The following is a 22329-nucleotide window of genomic DNA, read 5'->3' on the forward strand; positions in this document are numbered from 1 at the left end:
CATTAGAGTATCTCTAAGAAGTATTCTTATAATCCGATCTTTTATGTAAGATTTGATCTTACTAAAATTTATTATTGAAGCAAGAGGATTAGTTTTCACTTTAAAAATCTGTTCTTCTACACTAACAAATAAGATTTGTACATGTTTTCAAAAAAAAAATTAATATCTCTACACAAAAAGTGTAAATAAATATTAAAAATTAATCTATTGTGAGACTTATAAAAAATAATTTAAGATCAATAAATTTGATCTTTTATTTACCTTAAGTTTCATTCTATAATATCTCATGTTTAATTTATTTTAACATGTATGATAATTATTATTAATTTTCATTTTTTAAAAATAAATTACTCTGACTGGTCCTAGATCCTTCACCGATCATGATACATTCTGAGAATGTATAAAAGAGTTTGGGATTGTAAATAATTTATGACCTTTTAATAATTTCTAAAAAACTATTTCAATAAATTTCGTAAAATTTATTCAAATATTTTTTAAAATTTAACTGAATAAACTTTATAAATAATTCTATGAATAAATCTTTATTTGATAAAAACTTATAGAATAAATAGTTAATTAGCCTATTTAACTAATAATCATGTCCTTTGTTTAGTTTTTTTCTTCTTCTTTTTTCTGTATAGATCCTTGTTTAGTTTATTTGCATGGGGAAGTAACAGTTAACAACAAAGTAGCTAAGCCCATTCATAATAACAAAATAGCAGTCCATCAGCACGAACAAGGATAAAAAAATGAGTTCATAATGCACATAGTGCTAAAAAAATGCAAAATAAAGATACCTCCACATGCAGTACACGCAACAACCACTTCTCTTCATTTTCTTGTTGATTCTTGGAGCCACGTCGTTCATGGCCATGGATTTCACCTTCTTCTTCTTCTTCTTCATCTTGACGTTGTTATTGTGGGAGGTGGCAGTAGCAGACAACGTGAGCTTCGACTTCCCTTCTTTCACTCTCAACAACATCACCCTCCTCGGCGATTCCTCTCTCAGAAACAACGGCGTCGTAAGACTCACCAACGCCGCCCCCACCTCCAGCACCGGCGCCGTTGTCTACAGCCAACCTGTCTCCCTCTTCCACGCCTCCTTCTCCACCACCTTCTCCTTCTCCATCCACAACCTCAACCCCACCTCCTCCGGCGACGGCCTCGCCTTCTTCCTCTCCCCCAACACCACCCTCTCCCTCTCCGAACCCCTCGGCCTCCCCACCGCCACCGGCTTCGTCGCCATCGAATTTGACACGCGCTCTGACGACCCGAACGAGAACCACGTGGGCTTCGACGTGGACTCCATGAAGTCCCTCGTAACCGGAGACCCCATCTTGCACGGCATCGACCTCAAGAGCGGCAACACCATCGCTGCATTGATCGACTACAACACCCAATACACATTACTGAACGTTTTCTTGAGCTATTCACGTTTTTCAAAACCCCTCCTACCTCTCCTCTCTGTCAAGTTCGATCTTTCTCATCACCTCAGAGACCCCGTCTACGTTGGCTTCTCGGCTTCCACTCAAGGAAGCATCGAGCTTCACCATATAAAAAATTGGACCTTTCACGCCAAAACAATGACCACCACGTTGCACCACCCTCATAACGTTTCCGTGGTGGAAATTTCACGTTCCGGTGCCACCAAGAAGCGCGACAAGAGGGTTGTTGGCATTGTTGTGGATTCTGTTTCTTTCTTTGTGGCTTTCACAATATTCTTGGGGTATGTTTTTGTTCGGAGATGGAAGATTGGTGGGAGAAAAGAGAGAGAGAAAGACAAGTTCCAGAAGAGTGGTTTCGTGGCGTATCCTAGGGAGTTTCATTACAAAGAGTTGAAGTCTGCTACAAGAGAGTTTCACCCTATTAGGATTGTTGGGCATGGATCTTTCGGAGCAGTGTATAAGGCTTTCTTTATATCTTCTGGAACCATCGCTGCTGTGAAAAGGTCAAGACATTCTCACGAAGGGAAGACTGAGTTTCTGGATGAACTCAACACCATTGCTGGTTTGAGGCACAAGAATTTGGTTCAGCTTCAAGGTTGGTGCGTTGAGAAGGGGGAGTTGCTGCTTGTGTATGACTTCATGCCCAACGGAAGCTTGGACAAGATGCTTTACAAGGAACCTGAAAGGGGGAAGCTTTTGAGTTGGTCTCACAGGCAAAACATTGCACTAGGGTTGGCTTCTGTGCTGGTTTACCTTCACCAAGAGTGTGAGCAGAGAGTTATTCACAGGGATATTAAGGCTGGGAACATATTGCTGGATGGAAATTTCAACCCTAGGTTAGGGGATTTTGGATTGGCAAAGCTTATGGATCATGATAAGGGCCCTGTTTCCACTTTAACTGCTGGAACAATGGGGTACCTTGCACCTGAGTATCTTCAGTATGGAAAAGCCACTGATAAGACTGATGTTTTCAGCTATGGGGTGGTTGTGCTTGGGGTGGCTTGTGGGAGGAGGCCAATTGAAAGAGAAGGGTCTAAGATGTTGAATCTGATTGATTGGGTTTGGCGCCTTCACTCTGAAGGAAAAGTGATTAAGGCAGCTGATAAAAGGTTGAATGGGGAGTTTGAGGAGGAGGAGATGAGGAAATTGTTGATTTTGGGGTTGAGTTGTGCTAATCCTGATAGTGCTGAGAGACCCTCCATGAGGAGAGTGCTGCAAATTCTAAACAATGAGGCTGCACCACTTGCTGTACCAAAAGTGAAGCCAACACTCACCTTTTCTTCTGACCTACCTCTGCCTCTCACTATTGAGGACATTGTTTCAGAGGCTGATCAAGAGTCTATGTGCGAGATCAAAATTGACTGATCAACTCAACTTATTCTTTTCATTCTTTAATTGTTTTCGGGGATCATTTCTAATGCTCTACTCTACTATTCTGTAGTCTCAAAAACTAACAAGTCATATCCTACATAGTGACAGTTCATTCACAGAGCTAATACACTGAATTTCATGTGGCTAAGCTAAGTATGTTCAAAGCGCAACAGGCAAAGCTTGTTTTGGTTCTAATAAGTAAAACCGTGTTTTATGTGCTCTCATTCTCATGGTGTTTGTACAGAATGAGGAAAGTAGAAAATTGTCATAGATATTTGTATATTACTACTACTACCAAGTAGGATTAGGCTGATCGGGTTTGTACAAAGGCTTTTGACTAGCAATAATTAGCAATCATGCTGTAATGTTTCATTTCAGAATTTTTAATCAGAGCCCTATTAATAATACAGGCCTTGGTCTCATTCTGTGTGTCAAACTTAATGGTATATTTTGGTTACTGCAGTTTGCTAGACAACTTAATTTTCAATACAAATAATATGGAATTGTTTTCTTCACTGAAACAAAAGTAAATCGCAATAGATACTCACGAAGAAGTAGGGGAAAGAGGCAATGAGCATGTTAAAGCCTTGCATACCATTGTAAATGTTACACTTTAAAAAAACATTACATGTACTTCATCCCAATAATGGATTGATGTAAGCGTTACAAAAGAGGGGAGTTTGTACAATCTCACCAAAACCTGAAGTAGGGAGTTTAACTGTAATCTACTCTATTTTTATTTAATTACTCATTTATTCCATATATTTACACAATCTTTATATTTTAATCATTGCACGTATACTTTTTAACTTATTTCCTACATATACATTTGGTCCGTTTTAGTCTCGGATAACAAGTACTAAAAGAAAAATGTTATGTTGTGAAGGTAGCTAGAGCATAATTAATCTTAATCATGCTGTAAGGAGGAGCACACATCTTAGCAAAGGAATGAAGCCCATCTCTGCATTGTTCGTAATCTTGTCTCTTCTCCTGGTAAGCTTTTCTGAAGCAACTCATTTGATTTAAAATTTGAAACAGAGATGCATGGTTTATGACTTTTCTATGTTATCTCTACTAGATAGGTTGCCAACATCAACTTAAGCCATGCAAGAAAAGACCTGGGGGATTATTGGAAGAAAATGATGAATGACCAACCTATGCCTGAAGCAATTAAAGAAAATTGCTCAAGTTCAACAAGTATCAGATGGAAGAACGGATCATTTTATAAAGGACTTCAATATAAAGCCTAATGTCATATTATATCACACCCATGTTAACGTTGTGTCCAAGAAGCAAAAGCAAAAGGCTTTTGACCACAAGTTTATACCAGTCTCAAGGAACGGAAAGTCATGGTAATTGAGCAAACCATCAAAAAGGGTTGAAGGCTAAAGATGTTAGAATTAGTAAGAACAAGAAAATAAAACTATGTGTTTTTTTAAAGGAGAAAATAAAACTAAAACTATGTATTAAGCAATTAAGATTGTACCCAACAAACAAAAAAAAAAGCAATGAAGGATGCTACTTTGAATTTCTCCCTATGGAATGAATCTCTATTAATTCCTTGAGTTTCTTTAAAAAGTTTCACTATTTTTTTATATACATTCCCCTTTCTCAGCTCTAAAAGAAATTTATTTAGTAGGTGGCTGACGTTACAATACATTTTTGTCAGTTTATACATATGAATATAATTTGAATTGCTACTTTTCTTCGCTGTCACAATTACAATTCCAAGTTTCGATGTACCTCTGTAGAAACTGCTCAATTGTATCCGTTTACATCTTGTTGCATGCTATGCAACAATGTTGTCCTTCTCACGTATTTGGCGTGGCTATTTTGCGCAACATACTTCCACAGATACAAAATTAATTCAAATGTTGATTTTTTTTAATGAGCTTTCAACTTGTTAGGCTATGTTTCATAAAATTAGTAGTGGGAAGCTGAAAAATTAGATTACTAAATTATTAGTATTAGATAAGATTAATTGATGAAATAATTAAACAGTATTAAATGATAAAAAAATAATAAAATCATAATTTATTTAAAAATAAAAAAAAAAAATTGAAGATAAAAATATAAAAGCTAGAAGCAAGAGTTTTAAAAAACGATACTTAAAGTAACTTTAAAAAAAACATTAGAAATTATTAAAAAATACTGGCTTAATTGCAAAATTCGTCCTCCTATTTTACCTATAACATTAAATCGATTCTCCTATTTTTTAAATCACTATTTGAGTTTCATATATTTCAAAATATGTTATTTTAGTCCTCATATATTAGAACCATGATTCTTAAAATAAGAAACACACTTTTTTTTATCACTACACCTAAGTGTTCATTTCAATCTTTCATGTAAAATATAGTATTAATATAAGTTTTATACAAAAATAGTTCAAAATTTAAATTTTATTCTTTTTTAATTTATTATATTTTTATAATCTTATATATTATCTTTTAAAATATAATATATAAGATTAAATTCTATTTTTACATAAATTAGAATATGTATATTTATATAAGTTTTATTTTTATTTTATACACTAAGAAAGTGTATTTTTAAAATATAGGAGACTTAAATATTGAATTAAAAATAAAGAGACCGATTTAGTGTGATAGGCAAAATAAGGGAACAAATTTTATAATTAAGCCAAGAATATTTGTTTACCAAATATAAGGGCGTTGCTAGCTGCACCCAGTGTTATTGCTGGTGCACCCAGCATCACCTAAAAATGCCAGAAATGCCCCTCCAATGTTTCGTTGTGCGGATCAAGTTGATCCGTGAAAAACTTGCGGATCAAGTTGATCCGCGAAAGTCTCATGTGGATCAAGTTAATCTATGCAAGACATGCGGACCAAATGCGGATCAAGTTGATCCGCGAGTCTTGCACGAATCAACTTGATCCGCAAGTATTACACGGATCAACTTGATCCGCAAGTTTTCCACGGATCAACTTGATTAGCAAGAGACTGGATTTTTTAAAAAAGTTTAAATTTATTGAAACTTAATTTTAAATGACATTTGTAATATTAGTTTAACATTTCTAATTTACTTACTTCCATTCATAATATGTCGATGAATTTCAAATGAATTTGGTATAAATTTCGGATCAAGTAATTTAAACATAATTGACAAAATAACACTAATATTATAAACTAATATTATTAATCAAAATAACTTAAAATATACAAAATGTTAAGTCAAATACATTGTAAAAAACTAATGATATCTAAAGTGTAAATAAACTATTGTTGATCCGTGCACCGCCTACGTCGAGACCTCACATACACATTGCGGTCTTTTGTGACACCCCTGACAATCCTGAGGCATTTTTGGATGACCTCTTCATGTGTCGATGTGCCTAGAGCATTTAGATGCTGCTCCAACGCCTCCGCGATTGCATGGCAAGCCTTCTGTTAAATAGAAAATAAACGAATTATACAAATTAGTATTAAAATAATTGAAGTAAATGACATACATCTAACCAAATAGTAACACTTACCACTGCATGTCTGGGCTCGTCCGCATCAGGATCCGCATGTGTCAATGCCGATGCTACCTCATGAGGGATATGACTGGGCTACGTCGCATATGCATATCGAGGAGGATCCGTTTGTGGTGCAGTCATGAATGAATGCGATATGACGAAGAACCAGTCTATGTAGTCAGGCGCACATTGACCTGGCACAACTCATAGATCACATGCTGCCGCCAGATGGTCTGAGTAGTGCGTCCACGTATCGTCCACGCCATCATATGACACCCACGAATGGATAGGGTCTGCAGGAATGCACTGGACACAGCCTACTGACGCATAACCCTCTCCGGTCTGTATCTGACAACAATAGGCCCCCAGCGGAGCTGTCCCGAGAAGCACGAAATCGGATGAAAGTCCTGCATAGGTCGGTGCTCCGCATATAGCATCCAGCAGACATCTGGGATCCGCAGACGATCTAGGCGCTGCCTGTACGTCGCTGTAGATACCTTCTTCAGAGTCTTCTTTGTCGCAATCCACCGACACGCACATGGTGACACCTCGTCGTAGTCCGGATCAGCATTGCACTCCGCAACTGACGAAAAGTGTTCGTATATCCAACACTACAGGGTTTACACGAAAATCATATATGTTAATTAAATATACATTCATTAAAACATTGTTGTAATTAAATTATGAAATACATGTTAATTACCTGTAACAAGGTGATGTAACTAGCAAGCTATCGGCTAGTGCTGAGACTGACATCATTAAGCTGATCGTATATATGGACGAGGCCAGCAGCTCCCCATGCATACTGCCCAGCAAGAGTGAGGTCATGCAGGGCCTGTAAGTGTGCGACATGAACATGGGTTGCACTCTTATTAGCAAAAAGAGTGCAACCCAAAAGATGCAGAACATAAGCGCGAGCGGCAGCTGTCCAGTTCTACGTCTGACATCTGCAATGGTATACGTCTCGCAGCCACTGCAGGCGTACGTATGGTCCACCACATTGACCTGTCTTAGCCATGGGCACCTCTGCTGAGACCATCAACAACTCAACCAACAGCAGCATCGCCTCGTCGGTGCACAGAGGCTGGAAGTCATGGAATGTGCCAACGGTCGACAGATGGGAAAGAGACGCGACGTCGTCCAGCATGATCGAAACCTCCCCCACAAGAAGATGGAAACTAGAAGTCTCCCGGTACCACCTCTCAACAAAGGAGGATATAAGTCCCCGATCACCGATGTTTATCGAACACGCGATCAAAGGACTTAATCTTGTCCCAGCAACCATGTCCTCAATTGCAGGAACAGGCATGCCCAAGTTATGCACCTTCCTCCCATGGGAGGATAACTTCAACTCAGGACGTTCCTGAATTGAAGTACAAAGGAACACACAATTTGTTCAAATAACGTCAATCAGTAACCAAAAACTCATTAAAAAAAAAAGAATACTTAACAGACTTGAATATTATAAATACTTGTCTAGACCATACGTTGGCCGCAACATGGTCAGCATACTCCGTAAGCACTTATGGGTCTCTGGGTCCACCAGGAAATCCCTCAAGCTCATTTGTAGCATCCTGTGCACCAATATCCTATGCGTCAGTCTTTGGACCGATGTCCTGTGCGTCAGCATCTACCATGGGCTCATCCCCAACTACAACAGCCTCTGCCTCTGGTACTGCAGGTGAGTCCACAGGTACCGTAGGCACAACATCGTCAACAATGATAGGTACCTGTCGCCTTTGTGCCGATGCGGTCGGCCTTCGGCGCTGGGGAGCACCGTCAAAATCATCACCATCCCCTCTCCCCAGACCTCTGGCAACAACCCTACCTAACGCATGGCCTAATCCTCTAGTCTTAACCATGATCTGCAAATGTCTACCACAAATTCCATCACTAAACCACACAAATTCCAATCAATCCTTTTATGTGTGTATGGTTTTCAAAATTTCATTTGTTTTGGTTTCGAGAAATTTGGTATTTTGTGTTTGGATTTGGACTATTGCTATTATGTTGGAACTTCTTTAGATGCTTAATGTTTGTTCAATAAATAGCACTAACAGTGTTATAAGCTTGAGAATTAGCAAAAGGGTTGTGATTAATCAGGAAAATCTTTTGCTTGGGAGAAAGAAGGACAACCTTGTAAGATGCCTCAAGCAATAGTGAACTTCATAATGCAAAGTCTTGGTGATTTGCTCATTCAAGAAGGAATGTTCCTATATGGGGTGGAAGACAAAGTGTTGCAACTATAAACTGAATTGAGGACGATGTTATTGAAAAGGACATAATTGGTGTTCAAGATGTTGTTAGGATTTTGGAGTTATGTTTGGTTGACCCCAACAAAGGCTATAGAGTAGTAGCCATTTGTGGAATAGGGGGGGGGGTTTGGGGAAAACAACATTGGCAAAAAAGGATACAAAAAACAAAATACGAGCTCTCTAATACTCTAAGCCAACTAAATTAAATTTAACCTATGATATTTTCCTAAGCTTGTCACATGTACCTATATATATGTTTATGTTATCTCTAACTTGATTGCCCTCATATTAATAAGTATGGAGTATCAAAACCAAAGGGCCAAGGAGGGTAGATTCTGTGAGAAACTCAAGATCAAGAATAAACCAAAGTTTGTAGGAGTGAGACAAAGGGCTTCAGGGAAATGGGCAGCAGACATCAAAGACACATCAAAGAAGATTAGGCTTTGGCTTGGAACTTATCAAACTGTTGAGGAAGCTGCGCGAGCTTATGATGAAGATGTATGCCTCCTTCGAGGTTCAAACACTCGCACCAATTTTTTTACTCAAGGGTGTGGCATTGCTACAAATTCTAATTTGTTTTCATCATCTTTTTGGGATTCTAATAAGTGACTAAATTTGAGGGCTTCAAACACATAAGTAGGATATAAATAGTTTGTGTTCAAAGTAAAGCTACAAACCAAAAAGCCACAAAACCAAATTTCAAAATAGGATATAAATAGTTACAATTGCATATTCAGTACCATACAGGATATAAATAAAGTAAAAAACCACTAAAACCTTAAAAATATGAATGCACGCCAACCACAATATCTTAAACAACCATTATAAAACATCATACTCCAGGCTAAAAGCTTCAAAATTAACCCTAAACTCTTATTAAAAACCATTTTTCCTTAATTAAAACATAATTCAAAATTTTTTAAAATTTAAAACAAGCTTGCGGATCAAGTTGATCCGCACGAAACTACGTGGCCAAAAACGCATGCAGATCTACTTTTCCCTATTGCGGATCATGTCAATTGATAACTGCTAAATAATTGTATTTTGATAATAGAAAATAAAGCAAAATTGTCTTTAAAAATAATTATTTAGCAGTTATTTGCGCTTAAATATTAAAGAATTGATGTTTTGTTGAATTTTGGCTGCAGATATAAAAACTGGAGGTGTAACAAGCAAAAAGGCTAGAAAAATTGAAGAAAAGAAGAAAATCTGAAGCAGGCCCAGCCCAATACGCGCGCTGCGCGCGCGTCACGCGCTAAGCCCATGATCCAACAGAAGCGCGCGCTAAGCCTGCAACACGCGCTAAGCCCGCGATCTAACAGAAGCACGCGCTAAGCCTGCAAAATGCGCGCTAAGCGCGCGATCTACACGCGCTGAGCGAGGGGGTGTCGCGCTGAGCGCACCTACGAAGGCCCAAAGCCCACTTCAGCAGCTATAAATAGAGAGCCAGTCCAAGGGACAAAAGACACCACCACAGAACCCCCTCTCCTAGGGGTTTCATTTATTCCCTTTCTTTCTTTCACCCCCTTTCTCATTGTAAAGCCCTCAATGGCCATGAGTGGCTAAACCCTTAGTTAGGGCCTGGCAGGCCTAGAAGCCAATGTGATGTATGATGTACTCTTCACTATTTATCAATGCAATATCAGGTTTTTCTTTCCTATTTTCTTTTTTGTTTTTATCTTGCATACTCATCTTTATATTCTATTAGGGGTTAGATTCTCGGGAAAGGGTAACTTCTAAATAAGATTTAAAGAAGATATGCATGCATTAGTTTTAGGGGTTAGACGCTCGGGAGAGGATAACTTCTAATAGAACAAGAAGAAAAGATATCATAATAAAATCATTGCTAGGCATAGAGTGATTGCATTATGCCCATGCGTCAAAGCAAACATCTAGAATTAGAACTTCATGCATTTTATCTATTGAGTCTTTGCAAAGGCATTTGGGGGATAGATAGGTAAAATAGGCTTGTCATCGTGAGGCATCAGGGGCAGGTAAATGAATAGATGTGGGTGGGATAAAATCACCTGAATTGGTAAAGAAAAAATCATAAACTCATACATCCTAGGCAGACAAGGCAAGTCAGTTCCTAACACTATTTTATCTTGACTTTATCTTTTTTCTTTTATTTTAAATTTTAAATTTCTTTCATCTTATCTTATCTATTATCTTTATCTTTTATTTTAAATTTTAAATTTCTTATCTCTTGCTTTTAAATTGGGTTTGCATTAATCTAAGTACAAACAAAGTCCCTGTGGATTCGACACTCGGACTTCCGAGAACTTTACTACTTGTAACGATTTGGTACACTTGCCAACGAGTTAACAAGTTTTTGGCGCCGTTGCCGGGGACTTTGTTTTTCGTACTTGATTAATTGCATATTCCAATTTGTAAGCAATTAGTTTTCACTCTCTATTTTTATTTTTATTTTGTTTTTTGTTTTTTTATCTATTATTTATTTTAGCTGCTTTATTTTATTATTCAATTTTTTTCTCTTTACTCATTCTTACTTTATTCTTCTTTTTTTTATAAAAAAAATAATAAAAAAATTAAAATAAAAAAAAAATTATTTATTCTGTGATAACGTGCACGGTAGTTATTTCTTTTGTTAACAGTGCACACTCCTTCTTCGAAGAACGCATCATGACAGAAAATCATCCACAGAGAATGACGCTAGAGGACTACTCTAGCCCTATTATACCTCAGTACTTCACCAGCATAGCTAGACCAGAGGTGCAGACGGCCAACTTCTCATATCCATATTCCTTGATCCAGCTGATTCAAGGGAATCTATTTTATGGCCTACCAACGGAAGATCCATACGCACACCTGGCCACATACATCGACATTTGCAACACGGTGAAGATAGTAGGAGTGCCTGAAGATGCCATCCACCTTGACTTATTTTGTTTTTCCTTGGCCGGTGAAGCAAGAACATGGCTTCGCTCGTTTAAGGGGAATAACCTGCGGACATGGAACGAGGTGGTGGAGAAGTTCTTGAAGAAATATTTCCCAGAGTCCAAGACCATTGGGGGAAAGGTGGAAATCTCATCCTTCCACCAACACCCTCATGAATCATTGAGTGAAGCCCTTGATCGCTTTCATGGGTTACTTTGGAAGACTCCTACACATGGGTTTAGTGAGCCAGTCCAGCTCAACATCTTTATTGATGGCTTGCAACCCCATTCCAAGCAGCTCCTTAACGCTTCAGCCGGTGGAAAGATCAAGTTAAAGACTCCAGAAGAAGCTATTGAGCTAATAGAGAATATGGCGGCCAATGATTATGTCATTCTACATGACCAAGAGCCCAGGCCACAGGAAGAAAGCAGTAGGCTAGAAGAATTGCTGGTACAATTCATGCAAGAAACAAGGTCACATCAGAAGAGCACTGATGCAGCAATCAGAAATCTGGAAGTACAATTAGCTAAGCTAGTTGCTGAAAGGCCCACCGAAACCTTTACGGTAAATACTGAGATGAAGCCCAAAAAGGAGTGCAAGGTAATTTTAACTGAGGAAGATGTGGAAGAAGAAAAGAAGGAAGAGATAGAAAGAAATGAGGAGAAAGCACAACAATTGGAGAAGTACTCACAAGTAGAAATTCAACAAGAAAGTATTCTCCAAGTCAATACCACTCCTCATCAACTGATAGTCAAGGAAGAAAGACATGGAAAACATGATAAACCCTTAAGTGTCCTTCTCTCCTTGACCACCAGCACTTTTCTTGCTACAATATGGAAGGTGTTTCCAGCATACATGAGTTTCATGGCGTCTCTAGCTAAGAGGCGAAAATGCAAGGAAGATGTGTTCTTTGTGACCTTCATGCCACCTTGAAGGCATTTGACTCGTCAAGCTAATGACGTTAAAGAAGCGCTTACTGGGAGGCAACCCAGGATTTCTTACCCTATCTTTCTTTAGTTAGTTGCAGTTGTTTTTTTAGGGTAGTTGTGTTATTTCTTTTCTTTACTTATGATTTTATGCATTTTAATTTCAGTAGTTTAAATTTAGTCATTGAATAAAAATTGCATGATATTTGTGAAGTTACTATTTAGGCTTTTTCTGAAGGATTCAACACTTGAAATGCTACATGACAATTGTGAAAATACTGGTTTTCTGGAAGCAAGAGTCAGTCAAACAGTGAGACATGAATCACAAAGAGAGAAAAGGTTAGCTTGATGGAAATAGATCATGTTCCGGTAAGCCAATAACTTTATCTTGTCCCGGAGAGTTGTGTGAACTTAATTATGAGAGAACGTCTGTTTTTAAATTCCTAATTTTGCATCATTCTTAGACTGTTAGATTATTTACATAAGGTGGATATGATCAAGGCCATGTTTTTTTATTTTAGCCACATAGCCAAAAAGCCAACCTGTGATGAAATTTATCCCTTGCACCCTTGTTGAGCCAAATTAGTAATTATTTTTTTTAAAAAAAAAACCCCTGAGCCTAATTGTGATATCTCTAACCTTATTTTAGGGTTCTAAGAGAGCATAAAGGTTTTAGTCATGATAAACCCCTAATTTGGGGGATGGGTAGAATGAAGATGGTCTTGGGAATGTAAAAGTAGCACATAATAAGGCACCCAAAAAAAAAAAAAAAAAAAAACTTGTTAGCCCAAAGTCTCTTTCCAAAAAAAAAAAAAAAAAAAAAAAAAAGAGGTGCCATAAGTGCTAAGGTTGGAAATAAGAAAAATAGATTACATATGTGTTAAGGCTGAAAAACAAATAAAGCCTAGGCTAAGTATAAGTTTTTCTAGGATGAATGCTCTCTTATAACCTTAAGTTTGAAATCCCAGAAAAACCATGATTTCTTGTCTAGCCAGGCCCCATTACAAGCCAATAAAAGTCCTTAGTGATCCACCAAATGTAAGTAAGAATAACTTTAACTGAGATGAAGTGCAAATTTGGGAATCTTAATTGCAGGTCGTATAAATTTTAAACACTCACCTCAGACACTTGTGCGTAGAGATAAACACTAACCTTGTGAGGAAAGTGAGGCAAACCAACTTGATTGATTTCCGATACTAACCAATTTCATCTTGATGTAATTTATGCTTCCATTGTGGGATTATGACAAATGCGGAAAGGACCAGTTGGAGGAATCTGAGAAATTGTAGCCATTGAAAGTGTTGAAGCATTCGGAGCCTGCTTTTAATTTGATTTGCTTGGGGACAAGCAAAGTTTTAATTTGGGGGATTTTGATAACTGCTAAATAATTGTATTTTGATAATAGAAAATAAAGCAAAATTGTCTTTAAAAATAATTATTTAGCAGTTATTTGCGCTTAAATATTAAAGAATTGATGTTTTGTTGAATTTTGGCTGCAGATATAAAAACTGGAGGTGTAACAAGCAAAAAGGCTAGAAAAATTGAAGAAAAGAAGAAAATCTGAAGCAGGCCCAGCCCAATACGCGCGCTGCGCGCGCGTCACGCGCTAAGCCCATGATCCAACAGAAGTGCGCGCTAAGCCTGCAACACGCGCTAAGCCCGCGATCTAACAGAAGCACGCGCTAAGCCTGCAAAATGCGCGCTAAGCGCGCGATCTACACGCGCTGAGCGAGGGGGTGTCGCGCTGAGCGCACCTACGAAGGCCCAAAGCCCACTTCAGCAGCTATAAATAGAGAGCCAGTCCAAGGGACAAAAGACACCACCACAGAACCCCCTCTCCTAGGGGTTTCATTTATTCCCTTTCTTTCTTTCACCCCCTTTCTCATTGTAAAGCCCTCAATGGCCATGAGTGGCTAAACCCTTAGTTAGGGCCTGGCAGGCCTAGAAGCCAATGTGATGTATGATGTACTCTTCACTATTTATCAATGCAATATCAGGTTTTTCTTTCCTATTTTCTTTTTTGTTTTTATCTTGCATACTCATCTTTATATTCTATTAGGGGTTAGATTCTCGGGAAAGGGTAACTTCTAAATAAGATTTAAAGAAGATATGCATGCATTAGTTTTAGGGGTTAGACGCTCGGGAGAGGATAACTTCTAATAGAACAAGAAGAAAAGATATCATAATAAAATCATTGCTAGGCATAGAGTGATTGCATTATGCCCATGCGTCAAAGCAAACATCTAGAATTAGAACTTCATGCATTTTATCTATTGAGTCTTTGCAAAGGCATTTGGGGGATAGATAGGTAAAATAGGCTTGTCATCGTGAGGCATCAGGGGCAGGTAAATGAATAGATGTAGGTGGGATAAAATCACCTGAATTGGTAAAGAAAAAATCATAAACTCATACATCCTAGGCAGACAAGGCAAGTCAGTTCCTAACACTATTTTATCTTGACTTTATCTTTTTTCTTTTATTTTAAATTTTAAATTTCTTTCATCTTATCTTATCTATTATCTTTATCTTTTATTTTAAATTTTAAATTTCTTATCTCTTGCTTTTAAATTGGGTTTGCATTAATCTAAGTACAAACAAAGTCCCTGTGGATTCGACACTCGGACTTCCGAGAACTTTACTACTTGTAACGATTTGGTACACTTGCCAACGAGTTAACATCAATCCTAATTTACACCACCTACAATACCAGAAATGCAGTAGAAACAACATAGAAGAAGAAGAATGCACTTACCTCAGTTTTGGCCAACAATGGTGAGCAGCAAAACGAAGAAGAAGAACGCGTCGCAAGGTGAAGACGAACGGATGCCGAGGTCACGCAGGAGGAGAAAGAAGCAAGAGGAAGAAGAAGCCGAAGGTCACATAGGAGGAAGAAGAAGTCGAAGGAATGCGCAGAACAAGTGTTGGGTGATAAGGAAGAAGGTCGCAAAACAAGAAGAAGGAACGCAGAAGAAGATGAAAAGCTGGGTGCAAAACTTTTTAAAAAATAAGCAGGGATAATTTTGACTTTTATCCTTAAGTGTTAGGTGCACCAACAATAATGCTGGATGCACTTAGCAACTCCCTAAATATAAGGCTAAACAGTCAAATTTCATTTTGTGAGGTATTGATAAATTTATTTCGAAAAGATAAAAAAAAATTAAATTAAATTTTTGAATGTATAAATATTTCAAAAAATTAATTAATAATTTAATGACAAATTAATTTCTAAATTTTATAATTTAATATTTAATTCATATTAAAAATATAATTTATTATTAAATTAATTTTTAAACAATAATAAATTAATCTCACAAATTTAATAATAAAATTAATTTGTTGTATTTTTTCAACGACCAAACTTGCGTAATCAATTTGTTATTTGGATCATACTTTCTAACAATTTGACTATTTACTCAAAATACAAATAAGAGCAAGAAATTAAAAAAATAAAAAGAGTCTCACATTCTCACCCCTCCATTTCCCTCACTCAGCCTTTGTTGCTGGTCTTTGTTTGGTTGGGGGTTTCAATTTTTTCGTTTTCAATTTCGCGCGAAGAAGAAGAAACAAAGAAAGGTGGTGCTAGGTGTGGCTGTTACTCTATTCTATGGCGACACCCAACAACAACAACAACAACCCCAACATCATCAACAACAACAACATCGCTACGGCGAAACCAGGAACCCTAGGCGTTGGCGTGGGTGCGGTCCCTACTCCGCCCAAGTCCCAGCGTGGCCACAACAAGCCCAAGTGCAAACAGTGCGGCAATGTCGCTCGTTCAAGATGCCCCTACGAATGCTGCAAGAGTTGCTGCTCTAGAAATCAAAACCCCTGTCATATCCACGGTTCGTTCCTTACCCTTCTTTTTTCCCTTTTTTCAAAACACAAAGAAACATTCTTGCTCTTCTTCTCTACCCTAAAATAATGATATTTCCGTGTTGCTTTGTGCCGTTTGTTATTGATTTGACATACTTTAACTGTGTGACTGACTTATCGTGTGCTGTGATCTCACCTTGCAAATTGTAGTTAAGAGGAAGGAATTTTTGTTGTTATCATGTCATTCAATTAGTTCTGAAAAAAAATTATGGTCTTATTCTTGATTTGCTTTACTCTTTGTTTCGTTGTGCCTTTTGTTGCTGTTGACTTGTTATAGTTATGCCTTGGATTGATAATGGTCATGCAATTGAGCTATGAATTCAGTGTTATTGATAAAACTGAGTTAGGTTTTGAGTACTTTTTCATCGCCAAAAAAAAAGAACTTTTACATTGTTTGTGCTGTGTCCAAGGTTTTAAACTGCAGTCATGGTTGTGGTTTTGTTACGATTCTTGACATTGCCGGAAATTGGGGGCAAATGCGAATACAATTGTGGTCACAATGTGGTTGTGGCAAGCCCCAAAACCTTGATATTGCAGCTGGAGTCATCTACTCTTATGTAGAGCACTTAGCTTATTATTAGAAAACGGTCCTCTAAAGCTAATAATCAATCTTGGATAGCCATATAGTTGTTTACCAAAGAGGCATTAGCAAGGCAACCTCAAGTCAGTTTTTCCTGCCCTATTTTGAGTTGCAGTAGCTATGGATAGGCTTTTTTTTTTCTTTCCTGAGGGAAGATGGAAGAGGTAGGGAATGATGGGAGAAGATGCTAGGTAGTAGTTCTGTTTTTTTTCTTGGTTGAAAGTTGGTGTTGGGCCTGCCCACCAAATTGGGCGACTCTCCATCCCAAATAGTCTGTGGATGGTTTTCTTTTTTGCTGTTTTTTATTATTGATTATATATTATACTATTATAAAACTAAAAAAAGTAATCTATAACTTTGTTATCAGTATCCTACAATTGACAATTTGATTTGTACAATATGATTCAAGTGGCTGGTGATGTGAATCGGATGCTGACTTGTTTTGGTGCTTGAATCACACCATGAATCACCTGAATCGCTGCTGAATTGTAGGATTCTTGGTTTTGGGGATGAAGTGTGCTATTCTACCACAACTGGGTCACTCCTATAACTGGATCAGGTCATGTGTGACCCGGTTCTGAAAATCCTAAATAGTAGAAAAGAGAGGGAATTGACCAATTCTTTCCCTCCAATTCCAGAGTGCCCCATTCTTCATGTGTGTCGCCTTTGCCTAATTCTTGTTCTCCTCTTTCCCGTTCCCCTATTGTGCTTTGTACGTGTCTCTTACCACACTATTTTACTCTGGGTTCTTCCCATTGTCTGTCACTACACATGTGTTTCTCTTCCACAATACTCACTACATATGATTTTTATTTTTTATGTTTCTTAATGTTAAACTGTTCCTGAATTTTTGTTTTTTAGCCATTGATAATGAATTTGTGTTTTCATGTTTTTGTTATTTGTATATGCTTTATTTTGTTAAAAAGCCTTCTGATTCATGATTTGAATCTCGATTCAAATAGGAGTATATTCACCTTTGCACATGAATGATTAACAATAAAATGATAAATGCCCTCTTATTTTTAAAGCTGGCTTACCTTAGAGCTATGATGTATTGGTACTCCTAAATAGTTGCTGTACCCATTCCTCTATTAGATGTGCATTCAGTACTGGTAGTTTTTGGGTAATGGCTACACACTTGATCTTAACACTCGCTTATCATTCAAGCATAGTTATCAATAGCTGTTAGTAGCTGGCTGCACTATTGAGGTGTCCTGGCTCTTGAGCATAACAGGAGCAGTAGAGGCATGCTTCTCCATTGTGGAAAATTACGGCTGGTATTGATAAATGGTCATTTCATGATCACAGCAGCTGCTCTCAGTCTTCATGAGAAGCCACAAAATGTCCCTCTTTTTTGATCTTTTCATCCCATTTTCTTATGTTTTTGGGTCAGTAATCTCCTCTGATCAAATAGGGTTTTAAGAACTCAGGCCAATCTCATCATTCTTGCTTCTTGTATATTCATCTCTTCTGCATTTTGAGACATTCTCTGGCCAACATCACCAGTATTTCATGTGACCCAGGTTCTTTCCGCCCAGTGCATCTCTTCCTGCTGTCTCTGAAGTCTGTTTGCACTTCACACGCTGTCTCTCCAATCTTCACTGTTGTGTTCGTAAATTTCTGTTTTTTTTTTCAATTCAAAGTTCAATCTTCTCAAATTTCTCTTTCTGTTTTTTTTTTTAATAATTGTGAAATGTAAACATCTTTAATTTCTGGTATTTTTAAATTTTCAAGCATTTGTATATCTATAAATAAATATATTTTCATATCTCATACCTATAATTTCACTTTAGTAGCTATCCTGCTATCTGCTATTTCATGTTATCATTTTCAAGTCTTTCTGTTACATGTTGCTATCTGATAAAAACCTTGGTAGAACTACACCATAAAAGTTAGCTGATATTGTGAATATATATATGTGTGTGTGTGTGTGTGTGTGTGTTATTCCCCTACAGTGTTTTCAAGGCTTCCTGTTATATGCTGCTATCTGATAAAAACCTTGGGAGAACTACACCATAAGACTTGGTTGATATTGTGATCTCTCTCTCTCTCTGTTTGTGTGTGTATTACATAATTTTATCTCAAAATCTATGGTTGGATTGAGTTCTTATCATAATTTTAGTGTAACTTGTAGAGGTGCAAGTTGATCCCCTTTTTTGTGTGTATCTTTACCTTAGGTTTAGAAATTTCATTGTACCTCTTGTTCTTGTACCAATGCCAGTATTCACATGTGTTCATGCAACACAGCTTTAGTGGATCCCTACCCTTAAGACCTGGCAGGGGGCATGTAAGCATTTGTTAAACTAGTAGCATTAAAAGTACAACTTTCTTCTACAAAGTAAAGAAATGCTTAGTACTTGTTCTGTATACAATTTTTTTATAATATTTCCCCATAATATAAGATCCTAACAGATGTTTATTCTTCTGTCCCTTTGCTTCCATGTCTTATGGTGAATGCAGTGTTAAAAGCTAATTCAACTTTTCCTGACAAGGCACCCTCTTCTGGCGCCTCTCCTCTTGACCAGCAATCCTTAGATCCACCTCAATCAACGTAAGTTATGAGCATCAGCATCCTATATGTGCATCAAATCAATTTTTTTAGTTTATATTTTAAACATGTCGGGCTTGACTGGAAATATATCAAATTTATTTAAAAAACAGAGGCAAGATTGTTCTTTTATGCTGAATTCACTGCTAACAGTTTTCTCATACCATTTTCTTAATGCAGCACTTTTCTAGTGTGTTTGTGCTGTGACTTGTTAATTCAACTGTACAATCAACACTTAAAAGCTTCTTTCAAATTCTCTGTTTTCCCCTTAGCTGAGGATTTTTTTTGTCTTTTATTTCAGAAGTGCAGGTAGAGTTGCATCACTTCGACAGCTTTCCAATAGTTTTGCTCAGTTCAATAATTTACACCTTTCACTTCGTTCAAAGAAGCCACTAACTAGAAAGGTACACAATGCAGAAGCAATGCTTGGTTTAAGTGATTACTTGTTTTGGCGACCTGTGTGTCGTTTGAAAGTAATAGCATTGTGATGTTTACAGGATGCTGCAGCTATAAATGAATGGAGATTTGCCAAGATAAAGGAATACAAGGAGCGGAATGTTGAAGTGGAAAATGAAGCTTTTGACCGATACATGCAGAATGTAGATTTACTGGAGGAAGTATTAGCTGTGAAGTCGTTGGATGAGAATGTGCCCTCTGCATTGGAGTCTAATCCTACTACAATGGAGAGCAATGAGGCAATGATCCCTGGGTTAAAATTGCAGCTAAGATCAAATTCTATGAGAAGTGATGGTTTGAGAATGAGAATACAACAAATTGTAGACGAGGGATTAAAGAAGCTCAAGAAAAGTGCTGTAGATGGTGACATCAATGAATCAATTGATGATGAATCTAATAAAGCTTCAGAAAGGGGAAAGGGGATTGAAAGGTTATCAGCTATAAGTGATCTTATGGAAAAAATTAATAAAGCCCGAACTGAGGAGGATTTGAAGCCGTGCTTAGAGATGAAGACCCAACTCTTCAATTTGGACGAAGGCGCTAGCGTGAAAGACCTTCAAGACAATGAAATGCATGAGAATGAAACTGTTGTAACTGATGTGGTACCAGCAGAAGGATTGGATTATTCTTTACCGAAATTTGTTACCACCACTGAGATTGATCTAGAAACTCTCAACACCATAGACAAACACTTTTCTACCCAGGATATAGAGCAGTTATGAGTCTAGATTTCTTAAACATTGTGATTTACCTTGAAAGAAACAGAAATCTAAATGTTGTGCTGTTCTAGGAAAATGCTCTCTAATTAGAATTAGGTAGTCAAATGCAAGCCAAAAAGTGTTTTAGAAACTAATCTGGATACTTTAACCGGTTGAAGTGTGAACAGATTATATTCAGTTTGAGCATTATTCAATTCAATTACGGTTCAACGACTTTAGTCCATTAATCAAATCATGAAATGAAAGCTTCGCTGCTTCAATTTGGTGTTCAATAATTTCTCATTCAATTCTGAAGACATAGGCTAAAATGTTAATGAGTAAAGTGATTGAATAGACTAGTAGTTTTAACATTTTAACTATTTCTATTCCACTGTCCTTGTTTATTTCTACCCGACTTTCTGACACTGTCAAATTCATTGTCAAGACGCAGCTGCTTCATTTTATTTGGCAAAACCCTTTCACACTAAATCGATTAACGTACGTTCCTTGCCACCAATGTTGCGATAGGATGTTATAGGCTGAAAGGACTATGCACTATCAACCCTCTTTATGGGATGCTTTTGTCGGCAAATTATCTCTCAGATATTTGACATGTTATTGGAAATTGAGAGGTAATAGTGCACATTAGAATCCCAAGTTTATGTTGTCCTGTAGCTGGTTGCAGAGCTTAAGCAGTAAGCACAAATAGAGTGAACATGGTTTTAAACAGCATTCTGCAACTGTAATTGTGCAGCACAATTAATCGTAATTATGGCCGCATCAGTCGTATTTTCCTGTAACTACTCGTTATATAAAGATTTTCTGAATCATGCAAAGCAATCGCAATTTAAAACCATGAGAGTGATTGTGTTGCAGGTTATTTGAGTTTGAGGGATTGAAATATTGAGGTCCAGTAGTTTACACCAGTCAATACCTCAAAGGGGTTCTCTGAAATCTGAGGCTTCTCTGATTTTGACTTTTGAAGGGAATAATAATAAGATAAAGCTGCATCATATACATTGGTTAGGTGTGCTATCTCAGCCTCATTGAGCCAAGATAGTGGGTCAATAGCTTAAAGCTTACAAGGTGATTAAAAGCATGCCGTACATATATTCCTGCCCCTATAAATGTTTTTCCTCTATTCACCACCTTAGAAGTGAAGAAACCACTTAGAATATGTGCTCTTCTTGCCCTCTTCAATATTAAATGTTTTGGGCAACCGACAAAAGAAGAGGGGAAGCTCTTGATTTTATGGGTTATGATTTATGATTTATTAGTGGTAAAACATTGAAACAACGTATACCCAATTACCTGCATGAGTGGTAGTACACGTGCAGTTAATTCTAGTATCAATGAGGCTATCAAATCAAACACTTGATTATGATTACGCATAGTTTATTTATCTTTGAATCAAAGACTCATCCATTGATTAGGCTTGTTGGCTCTTGCGTCAAAAGAATCCTTGATGGGTTTGGGGGGTGGGTTCCAAAGGCAAAATACCGTTGGGGACACAAAAAATTCCATCTTTCACCATTTCTCCTCTCAACTTTTGATAATACTGGTATAGTATAGCCTTTTAGGCTATGTGGGTTTCTTAATGTAGAATAGAAGAGCTTTATTTTTATTTTTTTCTTGCTTTATTCTCCTACATTCCTCTCGATCCACAACTACTTTCTTGGTGGAAATGAAACTTTGAAGGACGTTTTTTTTTCTTTCCCTTGACACATGCTGTCAATAGTTCTTTCAAGTTTCAATGGCTATACTATACTCATCTCAACATCAACTTTTTAGAGTCTCT

General features: G+C 37.4%; 3 protein-coding genes across 4 annotated transcripts; 2 read left to right on the forward strand and 1 right to left on the reverse strand.

Moving 5' to 3' along the window:
• Window positions 1-640: 640 nt before the first annotated feature.
• Window positions 641-2832, forward strand: LOC114393124 (probable L-type lectin-domain containing receptor kinase S.7). The gene has a single exon (XM_028354386.1). The coding sequence runs from the start codon at window positions 804-806 to the stop codon at window positions 2808-2810; it is 2007 nt and encodes a 668-aa protein (XP_028210187.1). The 5' UTR covers window positions 641-803; the 3' UTR covers window positions 2811-2832.
• A 3782-nt stretch (window positions 2833-6614) lies between these two features.
• LOC114393592 (protein MAIN-LIKE 2-like) lies at window positions 6615-8159 on the reverse strand. Its single transcript, XM_028354943.1, has 4 exons — window positions 7932-8159; window positions 7283-7660; window positions 7052-7132; window positions 6615-6908 (listed from the first exon to the last, which is right to left on the reverse strand). The coding sequence occupies exons 1-4, from the start codon at window positions 8157-8159 to the stop codon at window positions 6615-6617; spliced, it is 981 nt and encodes a 326-aa protein (XP_028210744.1).
• A 7660-nt stretch (window positions 8160-15819) lies between these two features.
• On the forward strand, window positions 15820-20765 carry LOC114391887. 2 transcript variants are annotated; one of them, XM_028352885.1, is made up of 4 exons: window positions 15820-16218; window positions 19290-19380; window positions 19679-19781; window positions 19875-20765. In XM_028352885.1, the coding sequence occupies exons 1-4, from the start codon at window positions 15981-15983 to the stop codon at window positions 20553-20555; spliced, it is 1113 nt and encodes a 370-aa protein (XP_028208686.1). In that variant the 5' UTR covers window positions 15820-15980; the 3' UTR covers window positions 20556-20765. The 2 variants fall into 2 exon arrangements, with proteins under 2 accessions (XP_028208686.1, XP_028208687.1); XM_028352886.1 differs by having other exon boundaries at window positions 19682-19781.
• The last annotated feature ends 1564 nt before the right edge of the window (window positions 20766-22329 follow it).

Source organism: Glycine soja, chromosome 17 (genome assembly GCF_004193775.1).
Source record: "Glycine soja cultivar W05 chromosome 17, ASM419377v2, whole genome shotgun sequence".
In the NCBI taxonomy this organism is placed as follows: Eukaryota; Viridiplantae; Streptophyta; class Magnoliopsida; order Fabales; family Fabaceae; genus Glycine; species Glycine soja.